The 22167-nt window shown below is 43.0% G+C and overlaps 1 protein-coding gene across 1 annotated transcript in view; it reads right to left on the reverse strand.

Annotated features, from left to right (window-relative positions):
* Positions 1-21821, reverse strand: part of LOC138662817 (gastrula zinc finger protein XlCGF57.1-like) — a 44159-nt gene extending 22338 nt beyond the window's left edge. Inside the window, exons 1-6 of the mRNA XM_069748777.1 lie at positions 21788-21821; positions 10286-10435; positions 9977-10156; positions 9115-9238; positions 8934-9031; positions 8645-8735 (exon numbers count right to left, since the gene is read on the reverse strand). Coding sequence (XP_069604878.1) covers positions 8645-8735; positions 8934-9031; positions 9115-9238; positions 9977-10156; positions 10286-10435; positions 21788-21814 — 670 coding nt within the window. The 5' untranslated portion in view covers positions 21815-21821. The remainder of the gene's footprint in view (positions 1-8644; positions 8736-8933; positions 9032-9114; positions 9239-9976; positions 10157-10285; positions 10436-21787) is intronic.
* Positions 21822-22167: the final 346 nt, after the last annotated feature.

Consider the following 22167-nt stretch of genomic DNA (forward strand, 5'->3'; position numbering starts at 1 on the left):
GTTTTGGCTTTGCCACGCGTTTTGGGCAAGATACGGGCCCGGCAGATGGAACCTGTTGCGATGTTGATGCCTGCTGCGGCCCCTCCTCCTCCACTTCAGAACTGCTGCCGCCTGCACCCTGTTCCCCCAATGGCTGCCAATCGGGGTCAAGAACTGGGTCATCTATTACCTCTTCTTGTAGCTCGTGTGCAACTTCGTCTGTGTCACCGTGTCGGTCGGTGGTATAGCGTTCGTGATGGGGCAACATAGTCTCATCAGGGTCTGATTCTTGATCATTACCCTGCGAGGGCAATGTTGTGGTCTGAGTCAAAGGACCAGCATAGTAGTCTGGCTGTGGCTGTGCATCAGTGCACTCCATGTCAGATTCAACTTGTAATGGGCATGGACTGTTAACTGCTTCACTTTCTAAGCCAGGGACGGTATGTGTAAAGAGCTCCATGGAGTAACCCGTTGTGTCGCCTGCCTGCATTCTTCTCTGTTGTTGTTTTTGCTGAAGAGGACAAGGAAGCGACTTGTCCCTGACCGTGAACATCCACTAACGACGCGCTGCTTTGACATTTACCAGTTTCACGAGAGGAGGCAAAAGAGCTAGAGGCTGAGTCAGCAAGATAAGCCAAAACTTGCTCTTGCTGCTCCGGCTTTAAAAGCGGTTTTCCTACTCCCAGAAAAGGGAGCGTTCGAGGCCTTGTGTAGCCAGACGACGAACCTGGCTCCACAGCTCCAGACTTAGGTGCAATATTTTTTTTCCCACGACCAGCTGATGCTCCACCACTACCACTACCCTCATTACCAGCTGACAATGAACGCCCCCGGCCACGACCTCTTCCACCAGACTTCCTCATTGTTTTAAAAACGTAACCAAACTAACGGTATTTGTTGCTGTCACACAACTTACACGGTGAGCTATAACTTCAGTATGATTTAGCTACCCCTTTACAGGTGAGTGAGACCACAACGAAAATCAGGCACAATGTTACACACTCTGTTGTTGGTGGCAACAAATGAGAGAGATGCCACACACCCAGGACTGTCACTGAAGCACAAATGTAAATATTAATCTCCCACTGATTTGATTTTTTTTTTTTTTCAGGGAGACTTTAGGAAGAAAAAAAAATAGAATAAAATGATTTTTTCAGGAAGAATTTAGAAACCAAATAAAATTAAATGATTTTTTCAGGGAGAATTTAGAAAACAAATAAAACAAAAAAAGGCTTTCTATGGCCCACTGAGTGAGAGATGGCGCACACAGGAGTCAGGAGTGGCACACAAGCCCAGAGGCCAATATTTATCTCCCACTGATTGATGTAGTGATTTTTTCAGGTAGATTTTGGAACCCAAATCAAGCTAAAAAAATAATAGGCTTTCTATGGCCCACAATTGGAGAGAAAGAGAGAGATGGCACACCCAGGAGTCAAGACTGGCACACAAGCAGAAAGGGCAATATTAATCTCCCACTGATTTGATTTTTTTTTTTTTTCCAGGGAGACTTTAGAAAAAAAAAATAATAAAAAAAAATGATTTTTTCAGGAAGAATTTAGAAACCAAATAAAATAAAAATGATTTTTTCAGGGAGAATTTATAAAACAAATAAAACAAAAAATAGGCTTTCTATGGCCCACTGAGTGAGAGATGACGCACACAGGAGTCAGGAGTGGCACACAAGCCCAGAGGCCAATATTTATCTCCCACTGATTGATTTATTGATTTTTTCAGGTAGAATTTAGAACCCAAATCAACCAAAAAAATAAATAGGCTTTCTATGGCCCACTATTTGTGAGAGAGATGGCACGCTCAGGACTGGCACACAAGCCCAGAGGCCAATATTAATCTCCCACTTTTTTTTTTTTTCAGGGAGAATTTATAAAACCAAAAAAAAAAAATAAATAGGCTTTCTATGGCCCACTATTTGTGAGAGATGGCACGCTCAGGACTGGCACACAAGCCCAGAGGCCAATATTAATCTCCCACTTTTATTTTTTTGTTCCAGGGAAAATTTATAAACCCAATAAAAAAAATAATAAATAGGCTTTCTATGGCCCACTATCTGAGAGAGAGAGATGGCACGCTTAGGACTGGCACACAAGCCCAAAGGCCAATATTAATCTCCCACTGATTGATTTATTGATTTTTTCAGGTAGAATTTAGAACCCAAATAAAGCAAAAAAAAAAAAATAGGCTTTCTATGGCCCACTGAGTGAGTGATGATGCACACAGGAGTCAGGAGTGGCACACAAGCCCAGAGGCCAATATTTATCTCCCACTGATTGATGTAGTGATTTTTTCAGGTAGATTTTGGAACCCAAATCAAGCTAAACAAATAATAGGCTTTCTATGGCCCACAATTGGAGAGAGAGAGAGAGAGAGATGGCACACCCAGGAGTCAAGACTGGCACACAAGCAGAAAGGGCAATATTAATCTCCCACTGATTTGATTTTTTTTTTTTTCAGGGAGACTTTAGGAAAAAAAAATAATAGAATAAAATGATTTTTTCAGGAAGAATTTAGAAACCAAATAAAATAAAATGATTTTTTCAGGGAGAATTTAGAAAACAAATAAAACAAAAAAAGGCTTTCTATGGCCCACTGAGTGAGAGATGACGCACACAGGAGTCAGGAGTGGCACACAAGCCCAGAGGCCAATATTTATCTCCCACTGATTGATGTAGTGATTTTTTCAGGTAGATTTTGGAACCCAAATCAAGCTAAAAAAATAATAGGCTTTCTATGGCCCACAATTGGAGAGAGAGAGAGAGATGGCACACCCAGGAGTCAAGACTGGCACACAAGCAGAAAGGGCAATATTAATCTCCCACTGATTTGATTTTTTTTTTTTTCAGGGAGACTTTAGGAAAAAAAAAAATAGAATAAAATGATTTTTTCAGGAAGAATTTAGAAACCAAATAAAATAAAATGATTTTTTCAGGGAGAATTTAGAAAACAAATAAAACAAAAAAAGGCTTTCTATGGCCCACTGAGTGAGAGATGACGCACACAGGAGTCAGGAGTGGCACACAAGCCCAGAGGCCAATATTTATCTCCCACTGATTGATGTAGTGATTTTTTCAGGTAGATTTTGGAACCCAAATCAAGCTAAAAAAATAATAGGCTTTCTGTGGCCCACAATTGGAGAGAGAGAGAGAGATGGCACACCCAGGAGTCAAGACTGGCACACAAGCAGAAAGGGCAATATTAATCTCCCACTGATTTGATTTTTTTTTTTTTTTCAGGGAGACTTTAGGAAAAAAAAATAGAATAAAATGATTTTTTCAGGAAGAATTTAGAAACCAAATAAAATAAAATGATTTTTTCAGGGAGAATTTAGAAAACAAATAAAAGAAAAAATAGGCTTTCTATGGCCCACGGAGTGAGAGATGACGCACACAGGAGTCAGGAGTGGCACACAAGCCCAGAGGCCAATATTGTTCTCCCAATGATTGATGTAGTGATTTTTTCAGGTAGATTTTGGAACCCAAATCAAGCTAAAAAAAAATAATAGGCTTTCTATGGCCCACAATTGGAGAGAGAGAGAGAGATGGCACACCCAGGAGTCAAGACTGGCACACAAGCAGAAAGGGCAATATTAATCTCCCACTGATTTGATTTTTTTTTTTTTTTTCCAGGGAGACTTTAGAAAAAAAAAATAATAAAAAAAAAATGATTTTTTCAGGAAGAATTTAGAAACCAAATAAAATAAAAATGATTTTTTCAGGGAGAATTTATAAACCAAATAAAACAAAAAATAGGCTTTCTATGGCCCACTGAGTGAGAGATGACGCACACAGGAGTCAGGAGTGGCACACAAGCCCAGAGGCCAATATTTATCTCCCACTGATTGATTTATTGATTTTTTCAGGTAGAATTTAGAACCCAAATCAACCAAAAAAATAAATAGGCTTTCTATGGCCCACTATTTGTGAGAGATGGCACGCTCAGGACTGGCACACAAGCCCAGAGGCCAATATTAATCTCCCACTTTTTTTTTTTTGTTCCAGGGAAAATTTATAAACCCAATAAAAAAAATAATAAATAGGCTTTCTATGGCCCACTATCTGAGAGAGAGAGAGATGGCACGCTTAGGACTGGCACACAAGCCCAAAGGCCAATATTAATCTCCCACTGATTGACTTATTGATTTTTTCAGGTAGAATTTAGAACCCAAATAAAGCAAAAAAAAAAAAATAGGCTTTCTATGGCCCACTGAGTGAGTGATGATGCACACAGGAGTCAGGAGTGGCACACAAGCCCTGAGGCCAATATTTTTCTCCCACTGATTGATGTAGTGATTTTTTCAGGTAGATTTTAGAACCCAAATCAAGCAAAAAAATAAATAGGCTTTCTATGGCCCACTGACTGAGAGATGGCACACACAGGAGTCAAGAGTGGCACACAAGCCCTGAGGCCAATATTTTTCTCCCACTGATTGATGTAGTGATTTTTTCAGGTAGATTTTATAACCCAAATCAAGCAAAAAAATAAATAGGCTTTCTATGGCCCACTGAGTGAGAGATGGCACACACAGGGATGGCACTCTAGCAGAAATGTCAATCTTAATCTCCCACAAAAAAAAACAAAAAAAAAACAGGGAGTGTCCAACAATTACTATCTCCCTGCAGTAATCTCAGCCAGGTATGGCAGGCAGCAATAAGGAGTGGACTGATGCACAAATTAAATAAAAAGTGTGGACAAACAAAAAAGATAGCTGTGCAGAAAGGAAGGAACAAGAGGATTTGTGCTTTGAAAAAAGCAGTTGGTTTGCACAGCGGCGTACACACAGCAATGCAGCTATCAGGGAGCCTTCTAGGGCAGCCCAATGAGCTACAGCGCTGAGGGGAAAAAAAAAAAATGTAGCTTCCACTGTCCCTGCACACCGAAGGTGGTGTTGGGCAGTGGAAATCGCTACAGCACAAGCGGTTTGGTGGTTAATGGACCCTGCCTAACGCTATCCCTGCTTCTGACGAAGCGGCAGCAACCTCTCCCTAAGCTCAGATCAGCATCAGTAACATGGCGGTCGGCGGGAACGCCCCTTTATAGCCCCTATGACGCCGCAAACAGCAAGCCAATCACTGCAATGCCCTTCTCTAAGATGGTGGGGACCAGGACCTATGTCATCACGCTGCCCACACTCTGCGTTTACCTTCATTGGCTGAGAAATGGCGCTTTTCGCGTCATTGAAACGCGACTTTGGCGCGAAAGTCGCGTACCGCATGGCCGACCCTGCACAGGGGTCGGATCGGGTTTCATGAAACCCGACTTTGCCAAAAGTCGGCGACTTTTGAAAATGAACGACCCGTTTCGCTCAACCCTACTGGTCAGAATTGAAAAAATTGGCCCAGTCACAAAGGCAAAAACATTTCAAAAATAGTGTAGGACCTGGTATAAAAGAGATGCCCTAAAGTAGCTACCAGATACACATAAAATTGGCCACTTTTATGCGCTACACGCTCTCATTTTTCATATTTCTAGTGCAGTAATGCAGTTCAATTTTCGTGTTTCATGTATGCATGTTTCAGCGCTGCAGTGTGCTGCCTTATTTATTTGACAAAGGCAAAAACAGGCTCTGGCACGAAAGGGTTAATATTTTGCTGCACAACCTTTTGAGGCAATCACTGCAATCAAACGACTCCTGTAACTGTCAATGAGGCTTCTGCACCTCTCGACAGGTATTTTGGCCACTCCTCAAGAGTAAACTGCTCCAGTTGTCCCGTGTCTGAAGGTTGCCTTTTCCAGATGCCATGTCTCAGCTCTTTCCAAAGATGCTCAACAGGATTTATGTCAGGGCTCATAGAAAGCCACTTCAGAATAGTCCAATGTTTTCCTCTTAGCCATTCTTGGGTGTATTCAGCTGGGTGTTTTGGGTCATTATCCTGTTGCAAGATCCATGACCTGTGACTGAGATCAAGGTTTCTGACACTGGGCAGCACATTTCTCTAGAATCCCTTGATAGTCTTGAAATTTCATTGTACCCTGCACAGATTCTAGACACCCTGTGACAGATGCAGCAAAGCAGACCCAGAACATAACAGAGCCTCCTCCATATTTCACAGTAGGGACAGTGTTCTTTTCTTGATATGCTTAATTTTTCCATCTGTGAACATAGAGCTGATGTGCATTGCCAAAAAGTTTCATTTTTGTCTCATCTGTCCATAGGACATTCTCCCAGAAGCTTTGTGGCTTGTCAACATGTAGTTTGGCAAATTCCAGTCTGGCATTTTTATGATTTTTTTTCAACAATGTTGACCTCCTTGGTCATCTCCCATGAAGTTCACTTTGGCTCATACAATGACGGATGGTGCGATCTGGCACTGATGTTCCTTGAGCTTGAAGTTCACCTTTAATCTGTTTAGAAGCTTTTCTGATCTCTTTTGTTACCATTCGTATTATCCATCTCTTTGATTTGTCATCAGTTTTCCTCCTGCGGCAGCATCCAGGGAGGTTGGTTACAGTTCCATAGATCTTACGTTTCTGAATAATATGTGCAACTGTAGTCACAGGAACATCAAGCTGCTGGGAGATGGTCTTATAACTCTTACCTTTAACATGTTTGTCTATAATTTTCTTTCTAATCTCCTGAGAGAACTCTTTCCTTCACTTCCTCTGGTCCATGTTGAGTTTGATACACACCATGTCACCACACAGCACAGTGAGTATCTGTAGCCCTATATACAGGCCACGCACTGATTCCAAGACTGTAGACACCTGTGATGCTAGTTAGTGGACACACTGCGATTTAACGTGTCCCTTTGTCACATTATTTTCAGGGGCACCATTATTTCTGTCCAGGCCTATTTCATGAGTTTTATTTTTTTATTTTTTTTAATTAAGTGGAAGAATGGTTGAAAAGCAATGTCTGACTTTCATTTGTTCATTTTCATAGATCTCTTATTTCTTATTACTTTTGTCAGATTCATGTTATTTCTGTGACCATTGTGGTTTTTCCTGTCATTAAACGAGGTGTACCAACAATCAATTTTGACCACATATGTATAGATTATAACCCTCAGTTCATTAATTTATAAAATGGAATCACTTTATGAGGATTTCGACTATTCTGGTTTTCTGTCATTTAGTCATATTAGGTCTTCTGCATATGGCGTGTCCAATCTCATCTGGGATCTGTTCCTGCTGTCCAGCTGGAGTAATCTGCTCCCTACTTCAGCCAATTGGAAAGTACCACACCCTACTAAAGCTCAAAGCACATGGCCGGAATCTGCCAGAAACAGCGTTGTTCTCTTCTGGTTCAGTCCTCTGTGCTCAGCTTGTGGCTTGTGTATTTGTTCCCTGTTGTGACCATGGCCCGTTTACTGACTACTCTTGTGTCTTCTGATTCTGTATTCTGTCCTTCCGGTTCCTGACTCAGCTGCCTGACTATTCTTCTTGCCATCTAATACCACAGAATAGCAGGTAACACCATGGTCCAAGCCTAGTGGTCCCAGTGTAAGTCCAGATCCATGTAATGGTGTTAAAGGGTGATGAGCAAGGCAATCCTTGGGATATGGAAAGCAGAGAAGATAGTGCCAAGCATGTTCATGGTGGAGATCTTTTGAGCTGCCAGTTGACCATGAACAGTGCTCCCAATACATTGTGTCTGCAAACTATTCCAGCTAGATCTGCATTCAAACAGCTAAATGGCGCTCCTTCCCTTCTGAACACTGCCATGTGCCCAGAGAGTAGTGTACAATCGTATGTAGGGTATTGTGAGAAGGTGGAAAATAATTTGTAAGATCCATTTGTTTTCTATTATCCTTTGTGAATAATTCCAAAGTTATCACCACATAAAGTGACACACGTCAGATTGTAAAAATGGGGCCGGATTAAGAACACAAAACTGGAAGAGGATAAATCAGAGGATTCTGGACACTACTGTAATCAAAAACTGACTATAGACAATAACGTCTACTGAAATGCTCAAACTGAACAGTCTCCATCAGTAATAAATGAGCAGCTAGTGGTGAAACCTCTCTGGGGTAATTAGAGCACGGGGCTCGGTGACTTCACAATCTAAACTATCGGAAGCTCCAATATTTTCTGTCAGATGAGTTTCAAGAAGAAATATTACACATTTAAAGAGAACTGTGTATAGTAGTGCAGAGTGGAGATGTCTTAAAGGGATCATGCCAGCAGGATTGTGCTCAGTGACTACAGACACTGTCAGGTCGGTGCCGTTATACTGATTACACTGATACCTGGTGATGAAATCCGTCTTGTGGTTGTTGTGTAATCTGTATTTGTAGTTTTCAGCTAATGAGATTCTCGTGCTTCGGGGTGGGGCTTTGTGGTGCTCTGATTACATATGCATCTCTATTGGCTTATGAGAGGTCACTGACTTACACTACAGGGGATAACAGCCCCTTTGCTTTTGCATCCTAGACCCCGTGGCATGATGCGTGGTCCCGATCGCTGTCATGGAGACCCGATGTCGTCATGATGACATCCGGGTCTCCAGACCTGAGAGGCTTCCTGTTATGCGCAATGATGATCAGGAAGTCTCTCAGGGCAGTGTATAGAAGGAGAATGCTGTGGTCTAGAGGCAAAATGGTGATCATGGTAATACGGCCGGACTACACCACCGATAAAGCAGCCACAGCCGGTGACTCAGAAGAATCTGTGACCTCTCTGCATTTAGTGGTTACTGGGTACTACTCACCTGGGTAGCCATATGTGGGAATCTCCTCTTTACACCGCTCATCACCCCTCACATATGTCTCTGTAGTATTAATATGGGTCAGATCTTCAGCCTGAAACAAATATTGTAAAAGTCACCGACAGATGGAGAAGTCACATCTATGATCAGCTCTAATCCTGCCATCTCCACCGCTCTCATTACACAAGTATAAAACATATAATACTGGTGGATAAAACAAGACTGAGCACAAGACCTTCACCGGCATCTACACATCATAGGGGAGATCTCCTGACACCTTCTCTCCATCTACCTGATGATCCTGAGGAGCATTGGGATCTTCTTGGTTACAGTCCTGTGGAAGAAGAGGACGGGGACATGTCTCTGCTGCTGTTCTCTTACTGGATAGATCTGGAGGAAACACATACAGGGAGTGAATTCATTCTTTACATACAGATAATTATAGGCCGTGTGTATTTATTCCTGTCTATTACCTGGAGATGTGAGGGGCTGGGGAACCTCCATTATGACGTTCTTGTAGAGATCTCTGTGTCCTTCTAAATACTCCCACTCCCCCATGGAGAAATAGACAGCGACATCCTGACACCTTATAGGAACCTGACACATACAATGATACCGTCATCCCCCGATCCCTTCATAGCGTTACTGTATAATGTCCCAGCATTCCCAGCAGTAACATACATAGTAACATAGTTAGTAAGGCCGAAAAAAGACATTTGTCCATCCAGTTCAGCCTATATTCCATCATAATAAATCCCCAGATCTACGTCCTGCTACAGAACCTAATAATTGTATGATACAATATTGTTCTGCTCCAGGAAGACATCCAGGCCTCTCTTGAACCCCTCGACTGAGTTCGCCATCACCACCTCCTCAGGCAAGCAATTCCAGATTCTCACTGCCCTAACAGTAAAGAATCCTCTTCTATGTTGGTGGAAAAACCTTCTCTCCTCCAGACGCAAAGAATGCCCCCTTGTGCCCGTCACCTTCCTTGGTATAAACAGATCCTCAGCGAGATATTTGTATTGTCCCCTTATATACTTATACATGGTTATTAGATCGCCCCTCAGTCGTCTTTTTTTCTAGACTAAATAATCCTAATTTCGCTAATCTATCTGGGTATTGTAGTTCTCCCATCCCCTTTATTAATTTTGTTGCCCTCATTTGTACTCTCTCTAGTTCCATTATATCCTTCCTGAGCACCTGTGCCCAAAACTGGACACAGTACTCCATGTGCGGTCTAACTAGGGATTTGTACAGAGGCAGTATAATGCTCTCATCATGTGTATCCAGACCTCTTTTAATGCACCCCATGATCCTGTTTGCCTGTGTTACCTCTCCAGTCAGCAGCTCAATCATCTTGTAGATGAGTTCTAGGATCTTCTGGTCATTGATGTCCTCATGGATCAGGGGGTGAGGTGGAGGCCCCGTGATTGGGCTCAGGGGTCTTCCCCATCCCTCAGACACAGGGTCCTGACAGCGATCACTAGAGGTCTTCTTCACCACTGTGCAATCCTGGTTATGGAGAGACATAGTAATAAATCTCACTACAGACATTTCCAGAGTCCTCACCTCTCCAGTTCTGTCCTTCTGTTATTCCCATAGATAAGAATGATGTAATGTGACATCATCAGAATCTCTCACCTCTCCAGTAAGCCGGAAGAGGATCTCTAGGGTGAGGTGTAATATCCTCTCCACCATCTTGTCTCTGTTCCTATCCATCTTTGATGGGTAAACCAGGAAAATTCTCTTTTGTGGAAGATCTTCACTGAGAGGATCCGATATTTTAGAGACCTGAATGAGAAGATGAGCCGATGTAACATCAGAAGAATCCTGTAATAATACAATTACTGGAGATAATAAGGGAAACATATGAGGAGATTTATTATTTTACAGTATTTAGTTTCCTTCTTTACATCTACTAATAAATCCTATATATTTAGGCTACAGACAACAAGCAGTTTCCTCCTCGGAGTCGGCAGCTGAATACGTTCCTCATAGACTCATCTTCCATAACGCTAATTCTCGTCTCATTTACCGACCCTGGAATCAGCATTAGCAATACTGCAGGAGATATTCATTACACGCGACATGAGAAATAACTACTTCATGATGAGGACGACATCTTCATCTTCTACTATGGCTCTAGAAACATATTTGTCCAGAGTCGGTCACTGACTCCATCACCACCGGCCTCTATATGAAGGTTTCCCATCTTTCCCGCACTGTAATCTTCTATCACATTAGATCTCAGGTCTGATTCACACACAGAAGTTTGTTTATAGCCTAGGAAGGGGGTAATACCCATGGAGCTTCCCAGGCTAGTAATATCAGCTCACAACTGTATACTTAACCTTTAGTGGCTATTAAAATGGGGGACCCACCCAAAAAGTGATGTAGGGTCCCCCTATATTTAATAACCAGCAAAGACTATGCAGACAGTTGCGGGTTGATATTAATAGCCTAGGAAGGGGCCATGGATACTGCAACCCCAGGCTAAATATATCACCTCTCGGTCACCTGGAAAAGGCACATATCTAAGAATAACCAATTCAGGCACTTAGCATCTCTCTTCCCACTTGCCTTTTAGTGGATATAACTGAAATTGTGATGATGGGGGGGCGTGGCCTAACTGCACGAGAGGAAAGACGTGCCAGAAGAGAGCTCCTGCAAAAAGCTAAATATCCAAAGATCTGGAGGTCTTATATTGGAGGCAAAGACCACTGAAGTGTCCCCCAGAGCTGCCTGCATAAAAACGACAACGCAAGTGTGACCTGAGAGGAGCCAGAGGCTTGAGCTGGACCGGAGACCCAGAGTGGTGCGAGGGGTGAGAATGGGCGCCATTTTCAACAACTGAGAGGCCGCTCCTGGCGGGAGAGCCAAGTGAAAAGATCAGCCTGCAAAGGTAACAGCGGCGACCCGAACCCTCCTGTGGTCTGACACGCCTGCCCCGACTTACCTCCAAGAACGCAGCGTGACTACCTGCTGGGATCCTGGGCCACCCCGTGCGGCTGAGCAGAGACCCCAGGGAGCTCGCCTACCTGGTCGGCGCGCGCCTGATCAAAGCTCTGCACGGAAGACTCTGGGCGGAAGAAGCGGAGCCGCTGAGAAGCTGAGCCGGGATCCTTGTCTGCGGCGGTGAGTCGAACGCCGAGCGGGCGATCCTACCGCACATCAACTGGCTAAGACGATGGTGCAGACAACAAGGATTCGGATTCCTGGACCACGGTGTGAATTACTTGTACGATGGACTTCTCGCCAGAGACGGACTACACCTCAACAAACCTGGGAAACACACATTCGCCAGAAGACTCGCTACACTCATCAGGAGGGCGTTAAACTAGAAGAAGAGGGGATGGGAAGAAAAACATTAGACTTGAACAAAGAAGATCCAGGAAAACATACTCAGAAGGGAGGTAAGAACATTTCTAAAACAATCCACAGCGAGGAGATTGGAACAAAACAAAATCCTCTAAACTGCATGCTTGCAAACGCCAGAAGCCTGACAAACAAGATGGAAGAACTAGAAGCAGAAATATCTACAGGTAACTTTGACATAGTGGGAATAACCGAGACATGGTTAGATGAAAGCTATGACTGGGCAGTTAACTTACAGGGTTACAGTCTGTTTAGAAAGGATCGTAAAAATCGGAGAGGAGGAGGGGTTTGTCTCTATGTAAAGTCTTGTCTAAAGTCCACTTTAAGGGAGGATATTAGCGAAGGAAATGAGGATGTCGAGTCCATATGGGTCGAAATTCATGGAGGGAAAAATGGTAACAAAATTCTCATTGGGGTCTGTTACAAACCCCCAAATATAACAGAAACCATGGAAAGTCTACTTCTAAAGCAGATAGATGAAGCTGCAACCCATAATGAGGTCCTGGTTATGGGGGACTTTAACTACCCGGATATTAACTGGGAAACAGAAACCTGTGAAACCCATAAAGGCAACAGGTTTCTGCTAATAACCAAGAAAAATTATCTTTCACAATTGGTGCAGAATCCAACCAGAGGAGCAGCACTTTTAGACCTAATACTATCTAATAGACCTGACAGAATAACAAATCTGCAGGTGGTCGGGCATCTAGGAAATAGCGACCACAATATTGTACAGTTTCACCTGTCTTTCACTAGGGGGACTTGTCAGGGAGTCACAAAAACACTGAACTTTAGGAAGGCAAAGTTTGACCAGCTTAGAGATGCCCTTAATCTGGTAGACTGGGACAATATCCTCAGAACTAATAATACAGATAATAAATGGGAAATGTTTAAGAACATCCTAAATAGGCAGTGTAAGCGGTTTATACCTTGTGGGAATAAAAGGACTAGAAATAGGAAAAACCCAATGTGGCTAAACAAAGAAGTAAGACAGGCAATTAACAGTAAAAAGAAAGCATTTGCACTACTAAAGCAGGATGGCACCATTGAAGCTCTAAAAAACTATAGGGAGAAAAATACTTTATCTAAAAAACTAATTAAAGCTGCCAAAAAGGAAACAGAGAAGCACATTGCTAAGGAGAGTAAAACTAATCCCAAACTGTTCTTCAACTATATCAATAGTAAAAGAATAAAAACTGAAAATGTAGGCCCCTTAAAAAATAGTGAGGAAAGAATGGTTGTAGATGACGAGGAAAAAGCTAACATATTAAACACCTTCTTCTCCACGGTATTCACGGTGGAAAATGAAATGCTAGGTGAAATCCCAAGAAACAATGAAAACCCTATATTAAGGGTCACCAATCTAACCCAAGAAGAGGTGCGAAACCGGCTAAATAAGATTAAAATAGATAAATCTCCGGGTCCGGATGGCATACACCCACGAGTACTAAGAGAACTAAGTAATGTAATAGATAAACCATTATTTCTTATTTTTAGGGACTCTATAGCGACAGGGTCTGTTCCGCAGGATTGGCGCATAGCAAATGTGGTGCCAATATTCAAAAAGGGCTCTAAAAGTGAACCTGGAAATTATAGGCCAGTAAGTCTAACCTCTATTGTTGGTAAAATATTTGAAGGGTTTCTGAGGGATGTTATTCTGGATTATCTCAATGAGAATAACTGTTTAACTCCATATCAGCATGGGTTTATGAGAAATCGCTCCTGTCAAACCAATCTAATCAGTTTTTATGAAGAGGTAAGCTATAGGCTGGACCACGGTGAGTCATTGGACGTGGTATATCTCGATTTTTCCAAAGCGTTTGATACCGTGCCGCACAAGAGGTTGGTACACAAAATGAGAATGCTTGGTCTGGGGGAAATTGTGTGTAAATGGGTTAGTAACTGGCTTAGTGATAGAAAGCAGAGGGTGGTTATAAATGGCATAGTCTCTAACTGGGTCGCTGTGACCAGTGGGGTACCGCAGGGGTCAGTATTGGGACCTGTTCTCTTCAACATATTCATTAATGATCTGGTAGAAGGTTTACACAGTAAAATATCGATATTTGCAGATGATACAAAACTATGTAAAGCAGTTAATACAAGAGAAGATAGTATTCTGCTACAGATGGATCTGGATAAGTTGGAAACTTGGGCTGAAAGGTGGCAGATGAGGTTTAACAATGATAAATGTAAGGTTATACACATGGGAAGAAGGAATCAATGTCACCATTACACACTGAATGGGAAACCACTGGGTAAATCTGACAGGGAGAAGGACTTGGGGATCCTAGTTAATGATAAACTTACCTGGAGCAGCCAGTGCCAGGCAGCAGCTGCCAAGGCAAACAGGATCATGGGGTGCATTAAAAGAGGTCTGGATACACATGATGAGAGCATTATACTGCCTCTGTACAAATCCCTAGTTAGACCGCACATGGAGTACTGTGTCCAGTTTTGGGCACCGGTGCTCAGGAAGGATATAATGGAACTAGAGAGAGTACAAAGGAGGGCAACAAAATTAATAAAGGGGATGGGAGAACTAAAATACCCAGATAGATTAGCGAAATTAGGATTATTTAGTCTAGAAAAAAGACGACTGAGGGGCGATCTAATAACCATGTATAAGTATATAAGGGGACAATACAAATATCTCGCTGAGGATCTGTTTATACCAAGGAAGGTGACGGGCACAAGGGGGCATTCTTTGCGTCTGGAGGAGAGAAGGTTTTTCCACCAACATAGAAGAGGATTCTTTACTGTTAGGGCAGTGAGAATCTGGAATTGCTTGCCTGAGGAGGTGGTGATGGCGAACTCAGTCGAGGGGTTCAAGAGAGGCCTGGATGTCTTCCTGGAGCAGAACAATATTGTATCATACAATTAGGTTCTGTAGAAGGACGTAGATCTGGGGATTTATTATGATGGAATATAGGCTGAACTGGATGGACAAATGTCTTTTTTCGGCCTTACTAACTATGTTACTATGTTACTATGTTATCATCAGGAGCTCCAGACCGGCACTGCAGCGCAGAGTGGGGGTTCCCTCTTGACCTGGTGTGGGCGCCATCTTAGGTCCCAGCCACCTGCAACAGCGCAGAGCGCACTAGGCACAGCCGCTTGTAAGCGGTAACTGTCACTGACCCAGCGGACCCCACAAAAAACACCGGATCCCACCACCTTTATGCACATCGCATAACTCACTGAGGTGGACTAATCTGGGGGCCAGCTCTCTCGTGCAGACCGCACATCAGACCCCATCTCCACCCCCCTACCCCCCATTTCCCCAGCATCAGACTCTGTTTAGCCTCCATCTCTATACAGACATTGGGGTAGACATTAAGCTACTATCTGCAATTGAAACAACGAGCATACCTTCCATGCAAGTTAGTGGGGGAACCAAAATGCTGTGCTGAACCTGTTGCACTGCCATCAGGAGGAGAATAATATTTATTTTACAACTCAATAAGCCTCATTAAAGACATGGGGAAAACTGGAACTAAGACCCCAAAAGGATCATCTAAGGTCTCTAAATCGGTTACACAAGCCGATGTAGACAACTTTTTTAAAAAGCAAACATATTCAGACCATAACAAAGCTACAAAACTGTTTGACTCTCAAGTGGAGGAAGACACGGACTCAGATCTCGAAAGTGACTCTGACAGAGGTAGCACTATAAAAGAGAAACTGGTGACCCGTTCCTTCATTAAAAGGATCCTAGCACAGGCTATGGAACCCATAAGCAGAGAGTTGGCAGAGATAAAGCAAGACCTAACACAGCAGGGTCACAGAATTGAATTAGTTGAAACCTCTCAAACAACCCTATCACAACAGACCAACAACTTGCTCAGCTGCCTTAATGAACATGAAAACCAAATCCACTCCATCCATTCCACCCTAGAAGACCACGAAAATCGGAAGAGGCGGAACAATATTCGTGTCAAGGGCCTACCGGAGTCTGTGGCATTTGAAGCGCTAAATAAAGCTTCGACTGAGATATTTAACAAATTATTGCTAGAAGACGACCCACATGACATAGAGATCATCAGAGTACATAGATCTCTTCGCCACAAACCCAAACAAGGGGATCCCCCACGGGATGTGATCTGCCGTTTCTTAGACTACAGAACAAAAGACTTAATCCTCCGCAGAGCGCGGGAAACCCAGGAAGTTAAATATGAAGACTCTCAAATAAGACTTTTTCAAGACCTGTCTGCCACCACCCTTAAAAAACGCAGACTCTTAAAACCATTCACAGAAGCTCTTTTCAAAATGGGGCATCGCTTCCGATGGCTGTTCCCGTTTGGGATCTTTATTACAGCGGGCGACAGAAAATTCCAGGCTAGAACATCTCCGGAGATTAAAGAGGTGTGCAAGGCCCTGGACATTTCCATGGAGACCTACCCAGACCTGGAACCCTTCCACGCGGCCTCCCAACAACTCCCCCTGATAAACCCAACTCCGTGGCAACTAGCCGGAACCCCGAAAACCCAGAGGCAAAAAAAGAAATCTACTAAATCCCCATCTTCAAAAGGTGCCGAGGAAGAAGTGGGATGAAGAGGCACCCTCCACTGGCCCTAACACATTACGATGATCCTATAGAAAGACTCAACTCCACTTGTCTTGCACCAGCCCGGAAGACATTAAAGAACTGTTAGTTTTTGTTAGAGTTATATCCCCAGATGTGGCTCCTTTGTTGCAGTTTCTTTTTGGGCTGGTTTGAGGTGATAATAACCTCATTATATTCTCTCTCTAGATGGCATAGTTACTGTGCTAAACCATGACCTTTACTGTTTGCTTGGTACTAGATCTGTTTTTCAAAAAACTTAATCTAATTTTCTTTTTCTATCCCTTCCTGACTCATATCCTTTCTTCTCCTACCCACCCCTCTCCCCATCGTATCTCCCCTTGCATCGTGGGTCTTCTAGAATTCCTGCAGGCTTCCAGGCGACGACACCAATCGCGACACCAAACCATCTCCAATGGCTACCCGTGATAAGGTAATTACATTCGCCTCTCTCAATGTAAATGGGTTTAACTCGCCAGTACCTAGGCGACACACACTAGATCATCTTAAAAAGCAGAAAGCTGACATCTTAATGATACAAGAGACTCACTTTAAGCCCAAAAAGTTACCCAACTTTGAAAAAAATTACTATGATACATGGTTTCACGCCACCACAGCACAAGTGGGCTCAAGAGGAGTATCGATTGCAATAGCTAGAGGAATACCCTTCCAAGTCCACAAAACTCTGAAAGACCCTTGCGGTCGTTATGTGTTAGTTAAAGGTCTCCTCGCTGGGAATCTAACAACTATTTGTAGCCTATACGCTCCCAACAAAAAACATCTGAAATGGATACTGAGAACGCTTAGGGTAATAGAAAACTTCAGAGAAGGAACTCTTATCATAGGGGGCGACTTAAATATCGCGCTGGAGCCCGTGTTGGACACCACGACGAGAAAAAGTGCAATATCCCTTAAGGATCTCACTAGAATTAAAATCCAACTCAGCTCTATGCAGATGCTCGACGTTTGGAGATACTTGCACCCGACAGACCGTGACTACTCCTACTATTCCCATCCCCATGGAACGTATCATCGGTTGGACTATATATTTATCCCCAGACAACTTTTCTCCAATGCACGCACTGCTAATATTCTTCCTAACATACATTCGGACCACTCAGTGGTTACATTACAAATAACACTAGCGAAACCCTTCAAAATAAACAGAACATGGCAACTAAATGAATCAATACTAACTTGCCCAAAAATACGCGCGCGCATCGCCAAAACTATCACACAATATTTTGACCACAATGATACAGGGGAACTACCGACTCCGGTGGTTTGGGAAGCACATAAATCAGTCATCAGAGGGGAGCTTATCTCAGTTTCCTCATACCTAAACAAAAAGAGACAGCAGGAAGTAACAGAGCTTTACAACGAAATATAATCCCTGGAAAAACAGCATAAGAAACAAACGAATGCACAGGTGATGTCTAAACTGACGATAAAACGACAGGAATTGAAAGATATGCTAAACAAAAAATCAGCAAAATGGTACGCTTCATGGCGTAATAGGATGTTTGTGCACGGTGATAAGGCCTCTAAACTCATGCTATCTAGGATAAGACATCGACAGGCCCGCACATATGTACATGCCATTAAAAAACCTAACGGACAAAGCATGCACAACTACTCACAAATAGAAGCACAGTTCTTAAACTACTACAAACATCTATACAATTTACGCCCAACTGAGTCAGACTCAGAAAACCTAAAGACATGATATTAGAATCTTCTTGGCACGACTGAACCTACCCCAATTGACAGAATCACAGCGGTGCCAATTGACCAGACCTTTTAACATGAGGGAACTCCAGTCCACCCTGTCGGGGTGCCGGCCTGGTAAGGCTCCTGGTCCGGATGGACTCCCAATAACTTACTATAAATACTTTTCACCCACTCTCCTCCCACACCTGCTGAAAACGTACAATGATATACAAGGGAGCGATTGTTTCCCCACACAGACACTGGAAGCACGAATCTCATTAATTTACAAAGATGGTAAGGATCAGGAGCTCTGTAGTAGCTACAGACCAATCTCACTATTGAACGTAGATCTGAAGATATTTGCCAGTCTTTTGGCTCACAGGATAGCTGAATTCTTGCCGACGATAATTTCTCTAAATCAGACGGGTTTTGTGGGAGGAAGGGAGAGGAAGGACAACACGCACAAAATACTGCATCTTATGCACTATGCGAAGATAAACAAACTCCCTCTGGTCCTTTTGGGAACGGACGCGGAGAAGGCCTTTGACAGGGTGGACTGGACCTACCTAGAAGAGACAATGGGGAGCTTTGGTTTCCCGAGCCAACTGATCTCCACTATAATGAAGATGTATAGGGACCCTTCAGCTCGCATAAAATCAATTGCTCAGTGACCGACAGATTTTTCATAAGAAATGGAACACGGCAGGGGTGCCCGCTGTCCCCTTTGTTATTCGTGCTAACAATGGAACCCCTGCTGACTACTATACAACAGTGCCAAGAGATAGAAGGCATCAGAATTGGGGGAACACATCATAAAACTGTGGCTTTTGCTGACGACCTTCTGGTCTTGATGACCAAGCCCCTTGGGGGCTTAGCCGCCCTCTTGAGGATTTTGAATAGATTTGGAGATATGTCAAATTTCAAGGTTAATATGTCCAAATCCGAAGCACTAGACCTAAATATTCCACAAAACATTCTTAAAAAAGCGAAAAACACATTCCCATTCGCATGGCCCAAAAGATACATTAACTACCTAGGAATTAAAATAGGAAGAACAGATAAAGAGCTACTGGAACTCAACTATTACCCACTGCTTAAACAAGCAGCTGCAAATATCCAATCCTGGAGGGACCCATATCTCTCTTGGACGGGTAGGAAGAACTTAAAACTTAATAAAAAGCTTGATATTGCCCAAATTTTCATATATGTTCCAGGCACTGCCCATACATATACCGTCCACTTTCTTAACTAAAGTAGATTCCCTGTTTTCTAAATATATCTGGAAAAGTATGAAACCGCGCATAGCCTTTCGCACATTGACTTTACCTAGGAACAGGGGGGGGATGGGAGCCCCGGACATAAGGAAATATTACTATGCCACAGTACTATCTAGGTCAGTTGGTCTAATCAGACAATCCCAAGGCAGCATAGCAATAGACATAGAAAGAGGAATTTCACCCTTCCCTCTCAGACCATTTTTATTAACCTTTATGGGGGGGCGACCATTTCCTCCACACCCTAACCCGCTCACACGTACACTCATAAAAATATGGTCGAAAACATACAACATCCTATCACCCCCCTCCTCACCATTGTTAACCCTCTCTGATATCGTAACTAATACAATTGGAAAACGAGCTAAATGCTACCCAATAGATCAAATGATAAGTGAAGGAACGCTTCTTACATTAACAGAATTACGCGAAAGACCTGACCTGACAAATCTTAATTTCTTACAATACTCTACGCTTAAAGAAACTCTGAAAAAAATACACTATTTTACGGATACTAAACGCAAACCTACCTCGTTCGAAACACTGTATTCTAGGTCGTCCAGACCCACTAAAGTACTCTCTATAATCTACCAAACACTTTCATTAGACGAGCTAAATCTCAAGAGAGCATATATTTTAGGATGGGAAAAAGATTTAGGATGCACCTTCACGCAGGCGCAAGTAACGCACATTTATAAGTATTCACATGGTCCTACAAGCTGCGTTAAAACCCAGGAAAACTCTTAGAAGATAGTTTCCAGATGGTATATCTCACAAACGCAGCTTCGGCCCTTGAGATTGAGTTCACACGACAACTGCTGGAGATGTGAAACAGGAGAAGGCGGATACCTTCACCTCTGGTGGTCCTGTCCAGAAATTCGTGGTTTCTGGACAATGATAGAACAATTGATAAGAGACGTGACTGGTAAGAAGATACAATTATCCCCAGAAATAGCGCTCTTAAATTTCCCTGTGTGGCCTAGATACACATGGCTCACCATACTAGCTCAAAACATATTAGCTGCAGCCAAATTGTTAATCCCTACATTCTGGAAAACCACGAACATTCCGACGTACCAACAAGTGCTGAAAAGATAGACCAATTATACCACATGGCTGAACTGGTAACCTTGGTTAACCATTCTCAACCTAAATTTGAGGGGATCTGGCTCCCTTGGGTCACATTCAGATCGTCCACCAAGCTGGCAGCAGTTGAAGATTAATTGAACCAAGTAATAGGGCCTACGATGCACCCCCCCCCCCCCAGCACACCCCACCCTCATCTACCCTAAATTCTCAACCCTTTCTACCCCCTCTTTCTCCTCTCTATCTCTTAATCTCCTTTGCTACTATATTGGACTTCAAAGAATTGTTATAAATCTACATAATTACTGATGGAGACCTTGACTCTAGTACTATTATTATTCTTAATTGAGCTGATTACTCTGTAAAAAGGAGCTCCTTCTCCATCGTTTATTGTTCAAAGAAATTAATGACATGCTTGTTATCTGTTATTACAAATGTTCTCTTTTTTCTGTCTATGTGATTACCTTTCAATAAAAAGAACATTGAAAAGAAAAGAAATTGTGATGATGGGAAGGAGAGGGTGACCAATACCCCACCCCACAGAGCCCTGTCAATTCATAGGCATCATAGCAACCGAGTCGGCTATCGTCTTGGATACAATGCTGCCTATCCAACTACCAAATGGTAAATATCTCATAGATTCTGGGTTTATTATTAACTGCACCAAGAATGAGGCTAAGTGATTATTTATTACGGTAATTGTCGGTGGTCGGAGGTAGTCAGTGAGGTGGATGGTACCATATTGTGCATGTAGGGGAAAGTACTGTGGGAACATTAAAAAGTGGGAGGATGGCAGTACTGTGGGGACATTATACTGTGTGTGGTGGGATGATGGTACTGGGGGAAATTTATACTGTGTGTGGGGGTATAGCGGTACTATGAGAACATTATACTGTGTGGGGGTATGGCAGTACTGTAGGAATATTACACTGTGTGGGGCCAAGAAAGGGGCCCTGTACTAGGAGAACAATCCGCTCCCTCACTTCCTGTCCTCCATAGTTGGCTCGTATGTATCTATTACAGGAAACAGAACAACAATGTTATGATTCTTATAAAGTGGCAACAAGAACCCCAAAAGAGTGTCAGTGCAGAAGGGGTTAATGTTCCCACGCTCAGTAATGGGGAATCTCCACATACCTCCACCTGCAGAGCCGCACTCCACATATATGGCTGCTCTGTGCGCACAGGACCTGTGATGAGGTCACAGGAGGGAGGAGTCAGGGGTCACGTGATCAGGGGCCTCAGGGAATGAGATGGTTGTGGTAAATTTCAGTCGGCTGTAGCTCTGGTCCTTCTGTGCACTGGGATTCCGCTTTCTCACACAGTTGGATATTTCCCGGTTGCAGACGGACCGGTTCCTGTAGTGACTTGGATTTCGCCTGCTCTATATAAGAATGCTGAATCCCAGTAGACAGAAGGACCCTTATTGTATATAGATATATATGAATCCTGTCATGTGATTTTTTTGCAGTAATATTGAGCTGCAGAGTAGATATGACTAGGGTTGAGCAACTTTT

The sequence above is a fragment of the Ranitomeya imitator genome, chromosome 2 (assembly GCF_032444005.1).
Source record: "Ranitomeya imitator isolate aRanImi1 chromosome 2, aRanImi1.pri, whole genome shotgun sequence".
NCBI lineage: Eukaryota > Metazoa > Chordata > Amphibia > Anura > Dendrobatidae > Ranitomeya > Ranitomeya imitator.